Below are 24744 nucleotides of genomic sequence, written 5' to 3' on the forward strand. Positions count from 1 at the left end.
CAGTTTGATTCTTCCTTAAGTGGTAGAGAAAGTTGGCATATAAAATCCGACTGATGAGGATGATCAGGGGCCTGGAGACCAAGCCCTACGAGGAAAGTCTGAGGGACTTGGGAATGTTTAGTCTGGAAGAGAGGATGTTGAGGGGGGACATGGTTGCTCTCTTTAAGTATTTGAAAGGCTGTCACTTAGAGGAGGGCAGGGAGCTGCTTCTGTTGGCAGCAGAAGATAAGACCCCCCATAATGGGTTTAAATTGCAAGCAGAAAGGTACTGGCTGGTTATTAGGAAAAATCTTTTACAGTAAGAGTAGTTCAGCAGTGGAATCAGTTGTCTGCAGAGGTGGTGAGCTCCGCTTCTTCAAGCAGTGGTTGGATGAACACTTGTCAGGGATGCTCTAGGCTGATCCTGCATTGAGCAGGCGGTTGGACTAGATGGTCTGTATAGCCCCTTCCAACTCTTGTGATTCTGCGATTGGCTCATGTCTGCCCAACACTTTTGAATATATAAAGTTCAAATGTCAAAATTGTTCATGGTGAAATTTGCAGCATTCCTGATCACAATGAGTTGCTTCTGTTGTGTGTGCTTTCGAGCAACCTCCCACAGGAGCTGTTCTCCTGGATGCTGCTGTGCTACTCTCACTAGACCCGTGAGGCGTAGCGGTCTGGGCCCATAACCCTGTCGTGGGAGCTGGCGGATTATGCCAACGTCCAGGAATGACCACCAGTAACCATCAGAGCTAACAAAAATGCAGTTGTTTATTTACAGTGCTCAATACATACACTCTATCCGCCATAATCTCCCGACACAGACTCATGGAGTCTAGGATATTTATACACAATGCCACCACTAGGCTTAATTAGTGAGTCAGGCTGAGTCACCCTCCAGGTGCAAACATTCACCTCAGCCTCTGGCCTCAACTGGTTCTGCCAGTGTAACCAGGCCTCCTAGGGGTTTTCCATGCTATTGCATCATTCCAGGATGACAGTTAGATCCCCTAAATCTAACACCTGCTATGTCAAAGCTAATATGACAGCCTTGCATATTCTGTCAGTGCTTTCATCCCAGTACTAATTTCTGTGTACTGTTTTTCTACTTCCTGCCAGTCATTGCAAAGAAAGAGACAATTGTTTTCATTCATTCTAAATCATTCACACACCAATGTTCATGCTTCCCTGTGCATGAACTGCAAAGGAGAATTTTAGTTGCTTCTAAAATGCAGCTATTGGATTAACTTTGGCTTTAAATCTAATATTCAAATTCCTTACATTGACAAAAAACAAATCGGAATTCTTTATGTACAACCCTAGAAGTGAAAGGCCCATTCTTATTACCTGAGATCAATTAACTGGAGATGCCTGGGACTGAATCTTGCACCCCCTGGGTGCTAAGTATGTACCCTACTACTGAAGAGCAGCTCCTCTCCAAATGAAAAGAGACCTGAAAGAAGAGACCAAGCAGATACTAGAAAGCTGACCTTTCCTCATGAGGTCAAATAACTTTATTGTGATTTAACACTACAATACAGTAGATATCCATAAAAAAACCTCTATAGTGTATATAAATTATTCGTTCCATTCATCAGGTTTTTAAAATGTCCATTACAACTTTGGTACAATGTGGTTTTATTATATCTTTAAATACCTTTAGCTTCACAAACTCAACACAAAGTACAAAACTAATCTGAATCAGGGATAGTATAATCTACACAGTGGTGTTTAGTGGTAGGAAAAAATCTTACCTCAATGATTTCATGTCACTAGCTAAGCTATAAAGGCATACCTAGCGGACATGACAAAAAATATGCACCATTAACCAGCAAACAACTTATTATGTCTTGTTGTTGTTTTTTACACATTTCCAGCAGCGAGGTCTCCTTTTATGCCCCTTAACCGATTACTCATGTTGTGTTCCTGTTTTCAGTTGAAGGCCATGAGATAGTTGCCATTAAAAAAAAATGCACAGCTATCTTTAGGTATCTGTACTACAAATTCACAGTTTCAGTACTTGACCTGCCATCCGCTATTGTTCATATTCGCACAGTTTGTCCTGCAGTTGGCAGAGATGACTGGAACGTTATTCGAGGGACAGTGTGGCGCAATCAAACGGAGATTGTTCTGCGGGGAAGGAGGTATGACATTACAGTAAACGGGCATTCCGGTGGCTGTAAGTGTTCCTTGACCTGATTGATTAGGTAGCATGATTGGCTGTTGATATGACTGTTGTGGCAGTCCTTGAGAACCCTGGGTCATTGGCACCTGGAGGAGAGCACACAAGAACACAGTTAAAAAAACCAAGTAAAGTGCGAAGGCCTCACCTTGTGTTGAATTTTCTTTCTTTCTTTCTTTCTTTCTTTCTTTCTTTCTTTCTTTCTTTCTTTCTTTCTTTCTTTCTTTCTTTCTTTCTTTCTTTCTTTCTTTCTTTCTTTCTTTCCTCAATTCAATTCATTATGGTCATTGACCAGCAACGCAGATATACAAAAGGATTAACATCGATTAAAAAGATAAAAAAATGCAGCATATCTTTCCATAAAACACAAATTAGAAAAAAGGTTTACAATAAAATTAATATTTGCTTATTATAACCCATCCAGCGATATATTCCATTTCCCTTATCAGAATTAGACCAAGTACTTCTACGCTTACCACATAGCCTCGTATATTTGGCGACTTTCTAAGTTATCTCATTATTCCTATCTGAAAGTATTTTCATTAGTTGGATGGATCTTTGTCTACTTGGAAGGCTCTTCAAAATGGGTAGTACCAATTCTTGTTGAATTTGATTGTAAATCCTGCAATCAAATATCACATGTTCTTTTGTCTCCTCACTACCATCTTGGCAGACGGACATATATTCCTGAAAGGGCACCTTTTTATATCACAGCCGACGGGAGAACGCTGTATCGCATTAAGGTGAAAGCTCTCCTACATTCTGAGTTTGCTACTGTTGTTGGACACTACATGTTATCAACCACTGTTGTTCTTCAGCTTATTGCATCCTACAAATAACTTATTGAGAACATTACGTTCTTCAAATAACAATCTGCTGGTGGTCCCTGGCTCAAAGAGTGTCCAGCTGACCTTGAACAGAGCCAGGGCTTTCTCTGCCCTGACCCCTGTCTGGTGGAATAGTCTCCCTAATGAGACCAGGGCCCTGCGGGACCTTAAGGAATTCCACAGGGCCTGCAAGATGGAGCTGTTCCACCAGGCCTATGGTTGGGGGCAGCTACGGTTTACCATCAACGCTGGCCTCCCCCCACACTTTCAATCTGTTTTATGATTACTATCAATGGTACGGGGGGTCCTGGCTGCTCGCAGGCCCTGCTGCAGCACATATTCTGCAATAGGCGGCATCTGATTTATGTCTATTATGATTGTTTTGTGCGGCCAGTTTTTATCTGATTGGAACTATTTTAGTGTCAGTTTTTGTATCTTTTATTGTATTTATGATGTGACTATGTTGTGAGCCACTCTGAGCCCAGCTTTGCGGGGAGGGCGGGATAGAAGAGTGATATAAATAAAATCAACTTTTCATTTGATAATGGCCTGCAGATTTAATGAGAAGCGTGGGGTATGATCTTGCCTTCTATCTTCCTTTTCTTTCCCTGCCATTTGTAGGCCAGAGGGCTTGCTAGGTGTTGACAGCAACAGGTGGTGACAACTGCAGAATTAAACAGTAAGTTACACTTATTTTAAAAAGACAAGCCCACCATATTTAAGGACTGAAAGAAAAGAGAAACTGGTTATGTGTCCATCTGTAGGTGTATGCATACGATGTCTGAGTTTGGAATACGAGATAGTGCATATGAAGCAACTGGAACATGGAAAATGCAAGACAAATCAAAGTATGATTATTAGTTCAACATTATTGATGTAATAATTCACATCGGTTTGCACAAATGTTCTTTCTTGAACCAATTACTCCTGGATGAGTAACTCTTATCTTCCAAATGCATATGAATATGGAGAAAGGGATTTAATGTGGAAAAATTTCCAAATCAGAATATTGGATTGGCACAGGTTTTGGGGGGACAGCAATACAGGTGGACTTCAGCATGTTCTAAGTTGAAGTGCTACAATGTCCCTGAATTAGATGGGTGAGCAAAAGTCATATAGGCAAAGTCTGGTTTCAATAACTTGTCTTGGATTTTTTATTGTTTCAAGGAGTCAGGAATCCAAAACCACAGCCACCTGTTAACAGTGAAACTGATAAGTCCTCTGCATGTGTTGTGTTGCAACGTGTCATGTTGCTGCTTCCACATGGAAGCTTTTCTCCAGCTTGGCTTCCAAATTGGACCACTTGTTTTAAAGCTTCCACATGTCATGCTGTAATCATCCTCTTTCCATGTCTTCCCCATCCTCAGTATGGTCTTTCCCAAACTTATTGTACTCCCATCTTTTAGTAAAGAACGTTGTCCAAGCATATGATTGGGTCATCTGGAAGGAATGGTCCATCTTTTCTACCACTGCAAAGGTCCTACCCACACAGCAGCATTTTCTCATCCCCCCCTTTGTTGGCAACATCTTCCCATTTCCCCCCCGTGCTGCCACTGCAGGGCTTTCAGCCCATTCCTGAGATTCGGCTCGAATCTCATTAGGAAGCGGCGTGACCCTGCTGCCAGTGTAAGTGTGTGTAATCACGGATTTACACACACTTATGCTGGCGGCGAGGCCAGTCCCACCGGCAGCCAAGTGCCGCGGGACAGCGCCTCGCCCCTCTGCCAGCACGGCCTCTCTGTGGCACAGGCCACAGCGTAGAGTGGCTGTGCCGGCGCAGGGGGGCATTCTGGGGGCGGGGGGAGGAGCTGCCGGTTAGGCGGCGTCCTATCACGGTTCTGCACAGTACGCTGGCACCGGGAATGGCGGTGCTGCGCCTGCTTTTTAACAGGTGCAGCCTCGTTGTTCCCTATGGGGCTTTTTAGCAGGCGCAGCCTAGTTGTTCCCTATGGGGCGAAAGGCCCCGGTTAAACAAACAAAAAAAAAAAGCAAGCCGCGAAACAGCTTTTTTTGGTTTAACGGCATACGCGAAATGGCTTATGAGGAGGCGTGGCTTCCCCACCGTCTGCGTACGCAGTCAGCTCAGGAATGGGCTGTTTGTGTGTGTGTGTTTAGACAAATGATATTCATGGCTGCATTATAGCACAATAATGTTATAATGAACTATTGGCACTTATCTATTTTTATTTCCTCAGACTACTCAGTTTTCGTTTTTAAAAAGAAAACAAGTAAGTCTCCAGCCCTTTTGTTGCAGAGATATAAGGGGAAAGGGTGGAAAGGGTGCAGGTAGTTTTTGTCTAGATTGCCTGGAAAAGAATGAGAGGGGAAGTTGCATGATGGCTGGGGTGGAAATTCACTGCTCAGCCACAGAAAACTCCCACGTGTGGAAGCTCCAACAACAAACCACATGGCTTTGCATCCATGGCAAAGTGCAGAAATCCTCACAATGTGGAAGCAGCCTTGGATCTTTTCCCTCTCTGGCTTATCATGTTATTGTGAATGACTTAATGGAGAAGTTGCTTGAGTTCAGGGAAGTATTGTGCTGGCACTGCAGCGTGAAAGCGAAGCTATAAAGGCAGAGAGGAGAGTGTGTCTGTGCTTTAGTGATGCTCTCAACCTTATCATCAGAATTCCTTTGTAATACTCCAGTCTCAGTTCTTTCACATTTAAGCGGGACCCGTGAAACACACAGCAACCAGAGAAGTCAATCAGGGATACTTCTAGCATTTAAATCCTAAATAATAGCAGAATTTCTATGAAGAGAGACTCTGTCTCTTCCTTGCGTGGTGACTTTGCTATGCTATTAGATGTGTAGGCTGACATTATGGGAAAATCCACTTATGTCTTTTTTTCCCTCTGACATACAATAGAAAATTGAAAAAGGGGGGCTGAAAATTCTCTCCCTCAAGAGAACATAAGGGTAAAGGTTTTTTTTATCTGATAGGAAGCACTTTTTGTAGCTCCCAGGCAAATGTTGAATGAAATGGTGCTGTTGCTGGGACATTTCTAAAGGGAGCTGATAAGTCATCCCAATAAGAGTTCTTCAAATGTTGGCATTCAAACCGCTATCCAGATAATAAGTTCTTTGGACATGTTGTTTTCAAAACAACACTTGGTTTTATTGGGCTTGGGGATCTGAATTTTCACATGACATTTTAGTTCTTGGTTTATTTCAGAAAAGTTAAATCGACAGTGAAAAAGTTCACAATTGATTGGCAGCTTCTGCTTTTCCTGACAAGCAATTGTTTGTGAAGCTATTTAGAAATACTGTTTCATGTTACTGCATTTACTGTCATGATTGTATTTTATGGCTAACCTTCAAATAGTTTATTTCTATATTCATTTTGTATAGACATGCAAAATGTTGCCTGTTTCAAGTTATCTTTTGTGATGCTGGGGGTGGTGGGTGGTGGACATACTAACTGATTCAATGCTAATGTGTTACTTAGCTGCATTAAAATGTGATAATAAACTTTGACCCCAAATATCCAGCTTTACATAACCAATTTAGGGATCTGGCTGAACAAACTGTAGACTAGGGGTTAGATCCAGCCAGCTTTTTCACTCAGTCTCTCCCAAATCCCTTCCATAGTACAGCTTCCACCCTGCATGGCTGTTGTACATACAGGTCCCAAGACTCGATATAGCCTCTTTGGGTAGTCAGATGGTGTCAAGGGAATGAACTTTCTTCATGCAAAATTCCATCTGCATGCCTTTCCCCCCCTTCTGCTCTCAGCTCAGTGAATACCAAGTGTCAGCAACTGGTGACAGCTTGCACTGAAGAAGAGTTGGTTTTTATGTCCTACTTTTCTCTACCATTAAGGAGTCTCAAAGCGTCTTACAATCGCCTTTCCCTTGTGAGGTAGGTGGGGCTGAGTTTGGAGAGAACTGTGACTGGCCCAAGGTCACCCAGCAGGCTTCATGTGGAGGAGCAGGGAAACAAACCTGGTTCACCACATTAGAGTACGCCACTCATGTGGAGGAGTGGGGAATCAAATCCAGTTCCCAGATTAGAGTTTACTGCTCTTAACCATACTGACCATTAGGAACTTAAGGCTATTTCACAGGTATCCAACAGCCCTGCTAATTAATTCATTCTTCACAGCTGGAAGGGCTGGGAGCGGGACGTTTTCTCATCTTCCAGAAAGCTCTCTCAGGACAGAGTCTTGATTGGTTGCAGGAGGTCAATAGATCACTGGCCTAAATTTTCCAAAAATGTAGACTATCTTCATATGTCTTACTTACTTTCTCACCTAGGTTTTTGGGCCTCTGCTGTGTTACCTCGCCATTGCATCTGTTCTGGAACTGAACATCTGCTCCAAGAACTGAACATCTGTGCTGTAGAAACCTTCAGTAAGTGTATCTAGGAAATTAGCTTTGTTGTTTTTATGTGCTTTGAACTCTCACTGGACCTGTATTGTTATTGACCCTTTCCTTTATTATAACACTTATTTAGCTTTATTGTGTTTTGTTGCTGTGAGTTGACTCGTCTTAACCCAAGGACCAGTTACGTTATCAAAGAAGCATCTTGTTTCAGGGTCTCAGGCTGGAGAAAGGAACAATTCACTCCGAACAAGGTGAGGCAGCCTTGACGGATAGGATGCATCTGTCCTTTTTGGCTGGCAGAAAAGTTGATTGCATCAAGCACTATTTTGCATGCTATATTTCTAGCTCACCACCAAATCCCTAATTCATCTCGACTCCTTAATTCATCTTCAGAGAGATGTGGAGAGAGTGACATGTGACTGCATGTAGCAGAGAGCCTCCCTTGCAAACAGCTGGCAAAGAAGGAAATGAGGGATATTGCAAGATGTATTGTAGAATGACCCCATACCCCCTTTTCCCTGTAGGAAAAGATTATACATTGTAGGTAAACTCAAAGGATTATAACTGCCCCCACATGCGTGCTTTTCAAAAGAACACACCGTTTTTACCAGAGGAAAGTAGTCTACCTCTGGCAAACAACACCCACATCCAGCCCTCATGGAGGAGTATTTAAAGTAAGATGTAATTGGGGGGAAATGCAGGATGTGATTTCACTGTTGGTGATACCCCTCTCTGGCTGTTATTTTGTGGGATGGTGGTGGAAATGCTAACACGATGAAAACCACACTTTCCCCCCAACAATGCAGTCTGGAGGAGGTGAACTGGCAAAACCCATGTCTCTCTCTGTAACGTGTAGCTTGGACCTCAGCTTTCCAAAACTACGATGGGAGCTATGGATGAGCAAACTGTCATACATTTCACGACTCCAAATTGTGTGGCTTGCTGAAGACACAATTAAAGATAATGATCCTCAAGCAGCTATGTGTGGCTGCTTTACCACCTAAAATGTTAAGTGTGTGTGCAATTTTGCCGTCAAGTCACAGCTGACTTACGGCAACCCTGTAGGGTTTCCAAGGCAAGAGACATTCAGAGGTGGTTTGCCATTGCCTGCCTCTGTGTGGGCTGAGAAAGTACTGAGGGAACTGTGACTGGCCCAAGGAGATCGAATGTGGGCAACGTGTGTGTAAAGTGCCATCAAGTTGCAGCCGAACTGCATCCGGTTTTCAAGGCAAGAGATGAACAGAAATGGTTTTCTATTGCCTGCCTCTGCGTAGTGACTCTGGACTCCTTGATGGTCTAACTCCCAGTACTAACCAGAGCTGACCATGCTTAGCTTCTGAGATCTGATGAAATCAAGCTAGCCTGGGCCATCCTGGTCAGGGCAATGTTGGCATAAGGTACCAGGATGTTTGTGTGTTAAATCTACCCCATTCCTTTGGACCAGATAGAACTGAATTTTTGTGTGTGTGATAAAGGAATACTGAATTTTTTTGCTTAGGTTAGCCCTACAATTCTTTCTTTTTTTGGGGGGGTGGGGGGAGGGAAATGCAACAGGCAGTGGAATATGTGTTGGACAAATGGAATGCTTTAAAACACAAACTGAGCTTGATTTGGTTTATTATCTATTTTTATAAAGGAACGAGCAGAGAATGGAAGCACTAGCCTGACTCATCAAACTTTACAAGCTTTCAATTCAGATATGAAGTTAGGAAGTAAATCAAGTTACCATCTTTCCTGCTGACAATATACCCAACCCCACTCGGCTAGCTTTCTTTTTTCAATATTTAATAGAAACAGTTACTTGGGTGTGAAATTCCACATCTCTTAAGACTCTACCATTGAATAATTGATAACTACAGCAGACAGTCTCATAAGGTAGCCGTGCTGGTCTGAAGTAGAAGAGCTAGATTCGAGTCCAGAGGCACCTTAAGAGGCCAAAAGGTTTTTTGGGGGATGAGCTTTCGAGCATCAAAGCTCTGTATTTGACAAAGGGAGCTTTAACTCTTGAAATCTACCCCGAAAATCTTGTTGGTCTCTAAGGCTCTACTGGACTCGAATCTTGCTCTAGAATACTCCAAAATGCACTGTTCAAAGTTATACTCCATAGGCAAATATACTAATCAAATAAGTGAAATGTTTGCTTTTCTGATTTGATACAAAGATGGGCTTATAAACGTTTAGAATTGATCAAATAATATAGTATATAAGTATAAAGTAGAGGGGAAAAACAGCACTTGGAAGCAGTGGAGAGGTGATCACTTCTACCATTGTTTGGGGCAAACACTTTGTCTCCCCCCCTCAAATAAAGTCACAGGGGGGTATGTGACCTCATGTGACATTGCATACTATGAACAAAATTGGAGAATTGGGGGAGCGGCGCATTTCAGCTCAGGCCAGGTTGTTAGTGATCGCACATCTATAATCATGTTAGTGGCTTTCCCTTTTTTGAACATGCAGATGTCCAAATAGTTGCCTGGTACCTGATAAGAAGACATGGCTGGATACTGGACCATCATGCCTTGCACCTGATTTCCCTGTTGATTATTCATCAGGTTCTGACTTTGGGGAGGCTGTTGCATTCCGAGGAGTCCTTGGAACCCTTGTTGTTGATTGGACAAGACAGACTGGTAACCTGGAAGAAACAACAGGTGGCTATTTCAGACACTCAGTGCTCAGGGGAAAGACCAAGCCTTGGCAAAAACATTCACATGCATGCCCCTTCAGAGGTTCTGCAGTTGCTGGGTTAATCAAGTGAAAACTATTAATGGGGGGAAATATCGTTAGCTGAAGGTAGGTCAGAAACAAGTATCCTTTTTAATACCCTTTTTTCTGTTTGGACCTCTTATGCAGAGAGTGAGAACAAACAGGGTGGGAGTGGTGAATGCCTTTATATTCAGGAAGGCCTGTAAGACTGTTCCGTTCCAGAGATTTGGTGGAGGCTAACCTGGTTTGGGCTGTCACTGTGTGTTTTAACTGTATACTGGTTCTAATTTTGTTGCTTACGATGTTTGCGTCCTTGCAGGTTTTGCCATTCTATTAGCCGCCTTGAGCTTGTGGAGATAAGGTGGGGGTATAAATATTTTAAATAAATAAATAAATACACGGAGGGGAATGAGTGAAAAAGGAAAGAAAATGGTTAGGCACAACACCACTCAAACAGGTACAATGCTACCTCTGTGGACCTTTCAATGGAAGCTGTCAATCAAGATAGGTTATTTAGGGGGGGGAAATCAATCTTACAATATCAATCAGAAAGACGTTTTTAATATGAAACGACCCAGTGTTCCTGTCCAGATGGGCTGTACATTTCTCCCCATGCACAAGGCTTCAGAAGAAAGTTATTAGTTCTTGGTGGATTGACATTTGCAGCGATGTTGTTTGCTTTCTATTTCCTTGCACAATTGAGAGGTACCTAGCTGATGATCTTAGAGTTGTGAGGTATATTGAACAACAAACTATTCATGAATACAAATTGAGGCTCCCTGGCACTCATATATTTTTGCATGAAAATAACACAGTATTTGCTTGCGGGAGGAACACTTATTTGCCTGAAGTATGTTTATGGTCTCAAAGTCACCTGAAAAGCTGATAGCACGGTACTATGCGTAATTGAATTAAAAGGAAGACCCTAACAGATACTAAAGGATAAATGGTATTTATGTGAAAATAGATTCCAATTTTATGCTGTCCTTGGCTCTGTGGCTCATGCATATTTTAGACTGTTTTGTATTCCCCAGTTGCTGTGCATTTTACTCTGACCTCCTGTATTATAATGGTAATAACATTAAATATATAGAGAACAAGATTTGAGTCCAGTAGTTCCTTAAGACCAACAACATTTTCCAGGATATAAACTTTTGAAAGCCAACACTCACGTTGTCAGTTCCTGATGAAGTAAGTTTTCATGGAAACTTACATACTGGAAAATTTTGTTGGTGTTGAAGGTGTTATTGGACTTGAAATTTGTTCTACTACTCCAGAATGATATGGCTACCCATCTGACATTAAATATATATGTTTCATGTGAATCGGGCAGCAGGAGAAGAGGAAGACCCAACATGAGATGAATTCAATATAGGAAGCTATGGCCATCAGTTTGGAAGACCTAAGCAAGGCTGATAACAATACTGCATTTTGGAGGTTATTAATTTATATGGTCGTCATAAGTTGTTAGAGACTTGATGGCATTTCATACCCACACACCCACCCTTTGATCATTAATGATTTTTTGCTTGTGATACACTAACATAATTTCTGTGCAGGAGGAGTAATATGGAATTACAAGGGTAATGGATGGAAATGGGATGCTGCATGGAGGATCCTGATTTAGGGCAGGGGCTGGACTAGATGATCTTCACAAGCCTGATAAACCAACCTAAACATCTGCGCCTGCACTATCTCCAGTGATATTGTAATTTCTTTGCAAAACCACTCTAATGACATGATATTGTTTGCCCCTTATGATACTAAGTGCTATCATGGAAAATCCAGGGTTCCTCCATTAGAGTGTCAGAATGCTATGTTCTTCCACCAGCACCTCACCTTTCAGTCTATGCCATGCCTACGTATATAGCAAACATACAATTTCCCTTCACTTTATGGTTAACTTTCCTTTTTGTGTGTGTGCCATCAAGTCATAGCTGACTTATGGCAACCCTGTAGGGTTTTCAAGACAAGGAGGTGGTTTGTCATTGCCTGCCTCCGTGTCATGATCCTGGTATTCCTTGGTGGTCTCCTATCCAAATATTAACAAGGGCCGACCCTGCTTAGCTTCTGAGATCTGATGAGATCAGGCTAGCCTGGGGCCATCCAGGTCAGGGCAAATTTTCCAGTTAGAAGATTACAAAAGGGGAAGGGGAAATCTCATTCTTGCCCAGATGGCTTCTCCTGCCAAAACTGCCATGCTCCTCTTCCCCTGTCTTCAGCATGGCTTGTCCCCTGCCCACTTCAGGCTTTGGCTTGCTGTCCCCATCTTGCTTGCCCTCCTTTTTTAGCTCTGCCTCCAGCCTCCTCCTCCTGCTGGCTGTCCCTGTCTCCTATTTGACCGCCACATTATTTTTTCTGTAACTTTGGAGGTCCAATAGCTGTGGACAGTGGACACTGGATCTTTGCATATTACATACAATTGATTCCTCTGATTGCTGCACTGTACCAATGTCTTATTTGCACAGTGGGCCAAGTATTTCATACATGTAGAAGAAAGATAAAGATGAAACTAGAGACTTGTCAAAGTCCTTTGCTCGATGTGAAATATTATCTTTTCTTGCTGCTGCATTTTTTTGTAAGGCTATTTGAGACTGCTGTTGAATGACACTGTTTCTTCCCAGATTTTGTTCCGAAGCTTCAGCACTGAACCATTCCTATTGCTTCCTAGCGGGTACTATTTTTAAGAACCTTGGAAACCAGCCTATTGTGGTAAGAAAAGGATGAGGATTAATCTACTGTATTGGAACTGAATGCTACATTGGAAAGCAGAATGAAACCTATTAATCATTCAGAAAAAAACTAGCAAAGGGGAAGAAGGGGAACAATGTACTAGTTCTCCTTCATACTTGCTCTCCAGAACATTAGCTTTCATACTACATAAAGTGTAATCCTTGCATGCCTCTTTACTATCCCCAGAGAACATACATACATGGCTTCCCCCCTCCAATAGTAGCACATATCAGATGAACCATCCTATTACTGCTAGCTCTGGGGCCTCTTTACTGCAATTATATCATCCCATTCCACGTTATCTCTACTGAGAAGACAGAGGGCTTTGCTAGGGCACACATGAGACACAGTGTTCCTCGGCCAGAGCCGTGCATGGATTTTCAATGAGTCCCTCTGAGGAAAAGGAAGCCTCAGATTTCCCCCGTAAACAGAAGAGGCTGTCATCTTATTGAGTTAATACTTTGAACTTTCCTGATCCGTATCACCGGGCAGACAATCCAGACAACTTAAACTGTTCCCCGAGGGGGAGTCACGGTATGAAAGGCCCGCCACTGTTTTAATTCCTTAATGAGACTATGGTGGTTAAAAGAGAGCAGAGGAACTGCATGCCAGCAATCTAACCCAGCAGTGTGATTCAGGCGGGCTTGGTGCTCTAATGATCTTGAGTCCAGTTTCTTTTGCAAATAGGAGGTCTTGATTTTGAAGGACCAGGTCTCCTCCTCTCTTAGAGTGAGACAGGAGGAATACACATGAAGCTGCCTTATACTGAATCAGATCCTTGGTCCATCAAAGTCTAAGTGCAAGATATCTTTTAGGCTAACAAATTTGGCTCCGTGATATAACCAGGCTATAATGAGGTGTCTCCGAGCCAGCATTACTCAGCAACTAGGCCGATAAGGATAGAGTCTTACTGTAAATACTGTTAAGGAAGAATCCAAAACAATGAACATGAATGTTCTTAGAATTCTTAAACAGCCGGGAGTTACTCAGACAGCTTTACGAAAGGAGTTAGCAAGAATTAAAAGCAAAGTTGTGGGAGAGCCTCAGAACGATGTTGCTAGTCCGTCTGCCATCTTGCCTCACTCGGCTCTCTTTCTGGTCCATCAAAGTCAATATTGTCTACTCAGACCAGCAGCAGCTCTCCAAGGTCTCAGGTAGAGGTCTTTCACATCACCTACTTGCCTGGTTCCTTTAACTGGGGATGCAGGGTATTGAACCTGGGACTTTCTGCATGCCAAGCAGATGCTCTAACACTGAGCCACAGCCCCTCCCCATACAGGAGCCTCAACCCTGAGGCCTGCTTTCTGCACCACTTGTTTTTAATGTTGTGACATTTTAATTGTAAGCCGCCTCTGAAGAGGCAGCATAGAAAAATCCTAAATAAACAGATAGGATTTTTGTAGCCAAATCATTTAATAGCAGACCCAGCTCTGCCTTTAGCATATTTTAAGTCTCTTTAATCAACTGATATATAAATGTACAAACCACAAAAGAGGAAGAGTTTCCCCAAAACCAAAGTGGCTAAGGTAAAGTAATCCCTTTGCTAAGAGAGGCTTTACACATTTTAGAATCTCACATCACTGTGTCTTTTGGAAACTGTTCAGGCAACATCACACAACAGTGGATCAGAATTCTTTCATTCTCATGAGGCTTGTGTCATCGGCATTTTAAGACAATTTAAACAAATGAGCTACGTTTGCAACATAATCAATGGCTACCAGTGCTGTTTATGGCAGCTGGAGATAACGGTCATTTATGCATGGGTACCTGAACTCATGTTCACCCCATCTGACTCGGTTGTTCCTGCATGTTTTTTCCGTCTATTAGAAATGACCTCGCTGCCAGCCCTCACAATGTCCGGGTCTTGCCATTCCTCTGTTAACCTGACTCTTCCCTCTCCCCTGAGCTCAGCCCGGCTCAAAACTCCATGCAGAAGGCAAAGGTTTGGCCACAGGAAGATTGGTGTCTTTCACAGCCAATCACAAAGCTGTGTTTAAAGAGGCGGGGATTCAAATGTTTCCTGCTTCCTTGGGGCTCTTTCTGAGCATTAGAAAGGCTTTTTAAAACCAAGGCTTGGATTTCTCCCCACCCTTTCTTTCAGACTGCTTTGTTTTTTGTTCTTAAAATGCTTTTTTATGCGGCGATTGCGTTTTGGAGTGGGGAATCGTCTCTCACAGTGAGCACTGCAAAGTAAGCCAATTACAAAGCAGCATTTAAAGGGGCAGGTCTTGATTTGAGCTTGGAGCAGAGATTCCCAACTGGAAAGTGTGGGTCCAGCCAGCAACGAACCTCAGGTAAAACTCCCATGCATAAATGACCAACCTCACCAAACACTCCAAACATGTTCCTGACTTCTTCCTTGGAATAGGCATGACCAGTGAGAAGCAAACCCCCCCCCCCACACACACACACTTGCATTTGGGATGCTAATTTTGAGCCTCCATCATGAATAAGGAAAAAACAACAACTGGCTCATAATATTTAGCATATGAACATTCTTGTAAAAGCTGGTTGGGAACTGCACGGAGGTTCCATGCAGACAGCAAGGTGTTGCCTGCACAACACACTCCTTTCAAGTATGTCATTTGTTATAATACCCTGGCCCTTGATTGGCTAGTTCAGGAGGGTCATCCCCCTCACACACACACCTCAAATGGCCACACAAAAAGTCTTTTCTCCCTTCAGTCCCGATACATTTGCTTTTCTAAAGATCACATTTACATGATGCATGCCCTGCCCTTCGGGTGTACATGACTTTCCGTGTTCCCTGATGATGATGGATTGTTGGACTGCAGATGGAGCCAAGACATTTTTCTGCAAATTGCTGTGCCATTTAAAAAGGGGAAAAAACAACACACCCTCAAGTCAATTTAAGTGACCAAGGAGGGGAAGGACTGCTACTTTCTCATCAAGACCAAGTATGGGATTAAAATAATCAAGTAAAAACTAACAGCTGTTCCTGATCTCAGCAGTGTGGCCTGATAAATGCCAACTGTGCAGGCTTGAGAGAGAGACATCAACTTGAAGTACATCTCAATATTAATTATGAATAGGGGCCAGGGTTTCAGGACAAGGGAGACAAAATCATACTAAAAATGACTGTTATAAGGAGTTAAAATGCATACAGTCAGACCTATTATGTGTGAACTCTTGCCAGTTATCAAGCAGCTGTTGTCAACTGGGACTCTTTCAGGCCTCATATAGCCTATAAATGAAAGTGCAGATCAATACATTAAAGCAGTTAATCCAAGCAAACATATTTATGAGACCCAATTCAGGGCAGTGGATGCTGTGTTAGTTTCAGGCCTAAGAAATCTAGAGTTCTGACATCTTGGGCTTTGAGTAAGTCACTGCTCTTAGGTATAAGCTCTTCATCAGTAAAATGAGCGGTTGCCTTTTTAATAGGTGACTGAATGTTTCAAGGGGGGGAAGATGTGAGATGTGCAGCACACTCAAGCTACACATTCATCATTCAAAGGGTTAGTTTTGTATTGCAAAGCAAAGAGGAACCCCGCAAATAGAGATGTGCCTAATAGGTGATTGAGCCAGCCCAAGAACGTGAACCTTCACATGATTGCCCTCCAGAAAGTTAAGCTATAAAGTGGGTACAATATGTCATGTCACAATATTGCCAGAGTGGCAAACAAGTGGAAACTCCAGTGGTTGTACCTGCATCTCATCTCATTATGATCCTGAGTTTATGTTCCAAACCCTTCTTTAAATAATAATGGTCCATGATTGGTATCCAAAGAACTGCATGTTGTCATGCCCATCCAAGGAACTTTTGGCTTGGGTTTCTAATACGCCACACCCATGCACACGTTCTGTGTAGCAAACCACCGATGAAATGGAAGAGTTTTTCAAAAGCAGTCTGTGATATGGCACAAAGAGGTTCTGTTTCAAGGAAAAGAACTTTATAACAGTTAGAGCAGTTCCTCAGTGGAACAGGCTTCCTCAGGAGGTGGTGAGCTCTCCTTCCCTGGAGGTTTTTAAGCAGAGGCTAGATGACCATCTGTCAGCAGTGCTGATTCTATGACCTTTGGCAAATCATGAGAGGGAGGGTAGGAAGGTTTGCATCAGTGTTTGGTTCTCGTGGCCCTTTCTTGCATGCCCAGGGTAGTGACAATCGCCACTTTAAGTCAGGAAGCAAATTTTCTCCAGGCCAGGAAGGGTTTTTTTTTTTTTTTGCCATATTCTGGGCGTGGAGTAGGGGGTCACTGGGGGTGTGGGGGGTATTTGTGAATTTCCTGCATTATGCACGGGGTTGGACTAGATGACCCTGGTGGTCCCTTCCAACTCTATGATTCTATGAAGAACCCTTCTGGATAGTTTGGACACACCTATAGTAGCTCACCGGATCATGATCTGGTACAGTATCCTTTTAGGAGACAACACTACTTAGCTTTCCTCCTGCTTTCTCTTCTACAATGAGATATCATCCATTTCTTTTCCTCTGTGCTGTCCCTTTCACAGCCTAGTTCAACAACAAAAATCTGATTGAAGCTCCCTCTGTCACAACAATGGGATGCTGATGTGACCAGTTATGTTTGCACGTTTGATTCATTCACAACTGTGGAGTGATTTGAATGTGTAGGGGGATTACTCCTCGTGAAATTATCTGTTCATCAGTTCCTTTGTCTCATTGGTTTCTTCTGTCCCTGTGCCATCTGATATACAAGTTCCTGAGTCCCTAACAGCTCTTTCTGTCTGCTTCCTTTTCTTCTTCCCAAGTCCCAGCTCAAGATCCATTTTAGTAAAGCTACTCCTTCAGAGTTGCTTGTACTTTCACAGCCCTCATACCTTCTGGGTTCCATTAGCACTTTGCAGCACTCATGAATGCCCTGCTCTTTCTTAGGAAAACTCAGACAAGGACCAGAATACTTTTTAAAGGGGAAAAAAAAGAGAGCCATGGACATGTTATATATAGAGACAAGTTAGTCCTGCCTTTGGTTAATGTGTTGGTTTTTGATACATAATAAGAAGGAAAGACCAAAGAGCTCGCCTGGTGACTGCAGCTCTGGTGTAGCTTTTTCTATTTAATAAGGCAACCAGACTTCTTTGAGATTTTTGCAGAGTCCATTACCTGTGTGGCTAACCATTTAGGGCTGGCAGGGGCATATCCCAGATCCTCTTTGCCAGCCACTACTACTAATGCATGCAATCGCTCTTCTCCTCTCATGAAAGTGGAAAACGAAGAAACATGAGCTAAGCCTCCTCCTGCTTCCTCTAGTTTCGAGACCCAGTGCAAAAAGCTGTGTCCCAACAGTCAAACACAATTTTAAAGAAAGTAAACAGCAATTCCTATTGCTTGATGTTACAAGGAAGGGATCATTCCACTTATTATGTTGTTTACTATTGCTCACATTAGCTATCATTCTTGCAACCTGACAATTATGAAATCTCACATTAAATTACTGACAGTTGCTAAAAGTGTCCCTGGAGCACTACTGTTTCATCCTAGATGGTGTCCCTAACTGGCCAGTTTTACCCAACACAGTACCTTGCAATAAAAAAATACTGTAAGAGAAACCCCATTTCGATTTTATACTAACTACAATGTTTGCAAACCTTTCATACAAAGATTATCAATTATTGTAATGATTCTAGAAAAGAGAAAGAGTCCAGTAGCACTTTAAAGACTAACAAGATTTCTGGCAAAGTGTGAGCTTTCGTGAGTCACAGCTCACGTATTGTAATGATTCTAGCATATATGACCAGTGTTGATGCATTAGGAGCATCTACTGCCCCCTCTGTGAGGCAAGCCAGAATATGGGCAAATAAGGACTGAAAAATAGATACCCCCAGACAAGGAAAAGGCAGACAGCGTTCTGGATAAATAAGAAGCTTGGGAGAGGAGCTAGCTGAAAGGACACACAAGGCTAAGAAAAGCAAAGAAATTAAACAGGTCTATGTTTGGAAAGCGACAAGAAACTATTTAAAGCTGGCTAGCTTCCTTTTCCTGCTTCCTTTTATAGAGGCTACTGAAAGGCTATGGGGCGGGGGAGAGGCCAGGTAAGCTTAAATGGTTTCAGGTGAGCTTGCATTACATTATAGGGCAGGGCTGAAGAGTAATTCTTGGATACCTTCAAAGTTACACTGCTATATGGCTATATATTACCCACTGGGCCTAGGATACAAGGTGGACCATTAACTGTCACACAAATCAAGTGATCTGGAAGAGGCTTGGTTTACCTGCAACAAGGAGATGTTCATTAGCTAATCAAAGAATAACAAGTCATGACACATACAAGGATGTGTTGTTTTGATTGAAAAGTGGCATGCTGTTTTTAATGGAGGAGCAGAATGTGCGTGTAGGGTATGTAATGACCATTTTACTGCTTCAAATCCCGAGACATCTGCCTTGTATATTTAGGAGGGCATGTTTTGAATCTAGTATGGGAAAGCAATTGGTGGTGGTTTGGGATTTATTGGAGAAAAGCTGCCAGCAGGGAAAGGGTTTACCATCCAGTTTCTGCTCAAAATCTCCCTTCCAACCTGTTTTTCTTAAACACGCACAACCCCACACCACTTGATGTTGGGAATCCATTACATTACTTGCATAATATGTACTTCCCTTAGTTATTGGCTTTTTATGCACAGGTAGTTTTCGCTGGATACGATGCTCTCTAGATGCACAGTATTTTAACTCGAATTCGCAAATCACTATGCACAGGGGCTTCCCCGCCCCCAAAGAAATTCCCCGAGTACTTTATACATCATCAGGGAAAATGCGGAGCTTCAGAATTAATGGGGGAGTGGTCACTGATATTGTTGTTGTTATGTGGTTTGCCAACCCCTCTTTTTTGTTTTTTGTTTTGGTTCACACTTGCATTCTAGCGATAGATTGCCAGTAAAAAAAAAAAAAAACAAAAAAAAAACCCACATATACATTATTCCCCCCCCCGCAAATGCTGCTTTGTGATTGGCTGGCTTCCAAACGCAGAGATAAAAGCTGAAACTCGTGGCTCTTTTTAGGCTACTTACCGCTACTCACTCTTTCTCCCCCTCCTGGCTTTCTCACCCCACTGCCCCCTTTCCCTCCTCCTCTGCTGTTCCCCCTTCCTTCACCGCCTGGCTCAGGAACGTACAAAGCTGCTGGGAGACAGATTGGGACTTTGTCGCTAATTTCCCAGGGTGAAAATTTACAAGCCTGCAAGTTCAAGTCAGGAAAAAGCATATGCATATGTGAGATGCCAGCATCCTAGCGGCCACTCTCTCTTTCTCTCACACACACAGACACACAACTGCACAAAGTGACCCATACAAAAATTGACTGCAAACATCTGTAATTTTACAAGGGAGCAAAGCTTACTGGCTTACTTTTGAGTAAATGTGCATAAAGATTGGGCCACCAAGAGCTTTTAGATGCCTTCCCCCCTTTATTGGCTGAGGAAAGAACAGATACACCTTGCTCCCCCCCACACACACACCAGTCGCCCTACAGACACTTTTTCCTTTCAGCCTGGGACAATGCATGTTTACTGGGAAGTGTAGTAGGGCTTGCATGGAAGAAATGGTGGTAAATTCCCCAGGCAAAATGCCTTTTTGCAAGACGATTTGAGGTTGTAAAGCAGGGGTGGGGAACCTTTTTTCCGCCAAGGGCCATTTGGATATTTATAACATCATTCGTGGGCCATACAAAATTATCAACTTAAAAATTAGCTGACCAAGCCCCAAGCAGGCAGCTGCCCCAGATGACACCCCCCCCGTGTGGGCAAGCAGGTACGCATCCAACTGGTGGTGAACTCGCCCACCTGGTGACACAGGATGGCCTATTGCACCACAGGGGCATAGCTGTCCAGCTGCACGCCGGAGTTGCTCCTGCTTCGCATGGTCGGGGCCGGATTTTACAGCCGGCTCCTGCTACCTCCGCCTGCAGGGATGAAATGAGGACACACTGGCTAAGAACTCCCCCCCCACACCCATTCTGGGCCTGCCTCCTTTAACCCCTCCATTGTCACCACTTCTGCCCCCAGCCCTCTTGTAGTACAGAGGGAATACGTTTCTCCATGGCCCGGGTGGGAAAGGGTTAACACAGTTTCTTGGGCGGTCCTAGCAGCTTCATAGCTAATGGCTCTTCTGCAAGGGGGGGGAAGGTTCCCTTTCTCACAAAACAAACTCACATCTGCCTTGAATAGAGGCTATTCCTGTCCGCAGGAGGGGGCGAATCACCAGTCTTAGATCCTTCTGAATTAGAGATCTACCAGGACCCACAAAGGGCCAGACCAAATGAGTTCGTGGGCCTTAAACGGCCCCCGGGCCTGACGTTCCCCACCCCTGTTGTAAAGGATAAAGAAAGTTCCCTATAACTCAAAGGCAATCTCGAGATTTTACAAGAACTGTGGTGGTATGGTGTGGAGGACAGACAATGGCGAGCAAGGAGGAGACCAGAGTCGTGAAGTCAAGGCACTTGGCTTGGCCTCTCTCCCCACTCACTGCTGCTGGGAGACTTTCTGCCACCACTGTATGATGGCACTGCAGCAGCGGTGGGGCTGAGAAGCTCAAGGCCAGCCAAGGCTCAGCATGTCCGGCTGGGCAGGCCTTCGTTCTGAAACCGACAGGAGCAAGTCCTTTCTGAAGCAGGCTCAGTCAAAGAAACGGCTTTGAGGGGAGGGGTTGGAGGGAGGAGAAAGGCAAGTGGGAGGGAGACGCAAGAATGTGGGTACAGGGAGGCAACCCTGAACTAGAACTAGTACTGGAATAGCAAGCGAATTGGGCTCGATGCAGTTTAACCTAGTGATAAAACAGCGTCCAGAAAATGCGAGGGAAAGGTGGGGAGAGAGCGAAGTGATTTCTGAAAATCGGAGAAAAGGTGCATAGTGAAAATGAAGCCCCAAAGTAGTTGGGGGGTGAATGTGATGGAAACAACCCGTGCAAACCTCAAGTATCCCTATCAAAATGTTTATTTGAATGATAACATTCTCTTTTGCCTTAAAAAGATACCACACCTTGCACTGCTCTTTGCAGTTCATGTGGGGATTTTGCTCATTTTCTTTGGTATTGATGCTATCTCAAATTGTGCCAGATCAAAACCGTTTGCAGCTGGTGGCACTCTTGCTTTTTTCACTGAAAATCCCAACTGTGCCAAACGATCTTGTAGACTGAACATAACAGCACCAGCAATGTTAACCATCTTCCCGTTTAGTTACAGCTACACCGCAGCAGAGCTTTGAACTAGAATCCTCTGTAGGGAATCGTCAGCGTGTCATATACCCAGAACTTTAATTTTAAAACACACTTTAATTCTGACATTCATCTTTAAATTCCCCAGACCTGTTTTTATCTAAGCAGCAGCATATTTGTATTAACAGGCTGTAACTAAAAAGGCTGCATTCATCTGCATTTACTGAGCCAAACATGTGTCGGTATCTCGGGGAACATAAGCTAAAGTGTGTAATGTCGCAGTGTAATGAATACAGGGGCTTAAGAAGGGCATGGTTCTTTAACACCGTTTTGCCTCTAGCTGAATGAGCTACCATTTAACAACAACAATCAACATAATACACTGTTATTCTAATTCTAGCAGCCTTAAGTGAAATCTAATTTGAATAATGATTGCAATTCTGAGTTCTATTCAAGTAGCCCTTTTTATCAGGCTTTGGGAGGGAGGGGAGGAAAGAAACAATTGCGAGTTTTGGATTATGGTTCTGCCTGAAGCCACAAGCTGCTGGGGCAATGTGGTGATGGATGGTGGGCAGAGGGCAGACTGCCCCTCCTGTCAAGTGACGGCTTACTATTTTTCAGGAGCACCTATATTTCGGCTTATTAGGAGATATAAAAAGCAGCCAAATGGTCTTAAAACACACTGCATTTATAATAAACTGTGTAATCATAAACTTCTCTAGGAACAGGCTTTGACTCATTTCCTACCGAAATCTCTCCCTCCTACATCCCTGAAACGGCACTAATGGAAGTCCTGCAGTCATCTTGGAGCCATGCCTCTAACACTCCCCTGCATTTAGCACAGGACTTCATGCAAATTGTACATAACGGCAGAGTACTTTTTCCCAGTGATATTGCAGGAATTGCCGCCGATTAGGAACATGATAAGAAGATGTATACTGGTTGGCAAACAACTTTGCCAGACAGATTCGAAAGATGACCTTCCCAAGATGAAAACTGTTCTGTAGACTATGAATGCCTGTCATAGTAGGGGGGGTATTGGCTTGCCGTCTAGCTAAAATGGCCTCCCTGTATGTCATGTTCTGATGGGCAGCCCATTCCTTGGGGAGGGTAGATCCATAGTGGCCGGGAGCAGTGCAGCCATGCTGCCTTCTCAGAGGATTTCTGGCTGCAGCAGAGTAAAAAAAAGAAAAAAAGAAGCTTTTTTAGAAAAACAAAAAATGAAAAAGGGGAAAATGCCGCATAGCAAACAGTAAGGCTGCACCACCGAAAAAGGTGGCGCAGCCCCGCCACAGCTCAAGGGGGCATTGCCAGGGCGAAAGGGATTAGGTGGCTGACTAACGTCAGCTCCAACCCCCTCCGATGCTGGTGCAGGATTTAGGTCCTGGTGCCCAGGTGCTGGCGTGTGTGCCATCCAGGATGGCGTAAGTGCCCGCTATCCCGGGTTAAATGGGTACTTATGCCGGCGTAGCGTCATGCCGGCTCCTAAGGAGCTTCGCAGGGCCCCCCCACTCAGAAATGCATTCTTAATCTGGTAAACAGAATCAAAAGCGGTTTGGAAAAGGAATTGAAGGAAGGACAGAGTTATCCTTTGAATTTCGTTAGTTGCAGGGTGGGGATGGGATTTTGAAGAAGTAGAACATCCTTTCAGCTAACTAGGTCTTTCAACATGACCAGCCAATTTCATGAGCACTAGTGCCCAATTTGTGTTTAAACTGCCAACATAATTCATACTAAAAGGCTAAGGATTTGTCAAATCTCTCATTCTATTTATTTAGAGTTTTCTGCAGCATCTTGGATATCCTTGTTTTCAAAACTGTGGATACACTGGAAGGCATATGAAGATGTGGTGCTTGCTTTCAATGGGGAGCATCCCCAGATCTCTATATTTTAAAGCCGGGGCTAGCTTGGGCAAGTGTTCATGCATCCATCCAGCCACAATTCTTTACTTTCATGATGGGAAATAAATCAGAATTAGACAGAAGATTATCATTAGCAGAACTACAATATCCACACTGGAAACTGACTCTGATAGATTCTCTATTTGGGATATGCTTGGACAGGAACTTTTTCCCTTTCTTTTTCTATTACAGGTGAATATATAACATTAATGCCTTTATTACCTTTGTGGGAAGGATTCAGAATTTCATTTACTTATGCCAAAGACAAAGGATGTGTATAATACCATTTCAGACATTGATCTTTTCTTGTTTCAAGAATAAAACTTCTGATCTGTTTTACTTTTAATGGACATCTCTCTCTCTCTCCCCGTTTTTTGTCAAAAACAGAATGGCAAAACTAACCATGGCAGGAAGAAAAATCAGGCTCCTACACAGAAGGAACAGTAAAAACCTTTTCTAGTAAAACCCGGAATCCTTAATAACATACCAAACTCACTCCATCTCAGTCACTTTCAAAGGGCATGAAGTCCTATTTTGGTTATCATCTTATCAACCATGGGTCTTCCTTGAGGGAGAACAGGCCACATGGTGGGTGTTAGATGGGATGTTTACAGTTCACCAAAAAGGAAAACATAAACTGATTTATGATAAACTAGTTGGAATTACCTCTCACATCATTATTACTGCTGATAAAAGGGGGTCAGGACAACACATAGCCATGATTAATTATTCATTATTTTCTTAAACATACATCTTTGTATCCTTCTGCTCACAGATATATCTTGGAAACCGAATTTTTAATTAAGGTAGGTTGGCATTTCAGCTTTTCCTTTTCTCTTTTTTCCCCCCTCAAGGGAGAAGCAGGTAAGGTCAACCCCACGGCTTATGGGAGGAAATTGAAGGAGAGACGGCTCCTCGGAGACATGGCATTATTAACAAGAACACTAAGCAGGGCACAGTTGAACAA

General features: G+C 43.2%; 1 protein-coding gene across 4 annotated transcripts in view; it reads right to left on the reverse strand.

Moving 5' to 3' along the window:
- Positions 1-1630: 1630 nt before the first annotated feature.
- The window catches only part of ARPP21 (cAMP regulated phosphoprotein 21), a 156092-nt gene continuing 132978 nt past the window's right edge, over positions 1631-24744 (reverse strand). For all 4 annotated transcript variants that reach the window (XM_056856987.1, XM_056856990.1, XM_056856989.1 and 1 more), the window contains 2 exons: positions 9798-9949; positions 1631-2253 (listed from right to left, as the gene is read on the reverse strand). In XM_056856987.1, coding sequence (XP_056712965.1) covers positions 1996-2253; positions 9798-9949 — 410 coding nt within the window. In that variant the 3' untranslated portion in view covers positions 1631-1995. The remainder of the gene's footprint in view (positions 2254-9797; positions 9950-24744) is intronic.

The sequence above is a fragment of the Euleptes europaea genome, chromosome 11, assembly GCF_029931775.1.
Source record: "Euleptes europaea isolate rEulEur1 chromosome 11, rEulEur1.hap1, whole genome shotgun sequence".
NCBI lineage: Eukaryota > Metazoa > Chordata > Lepidosauria > Squamata > Sphaerodactylidae > Euleptes > Euleptes europaea.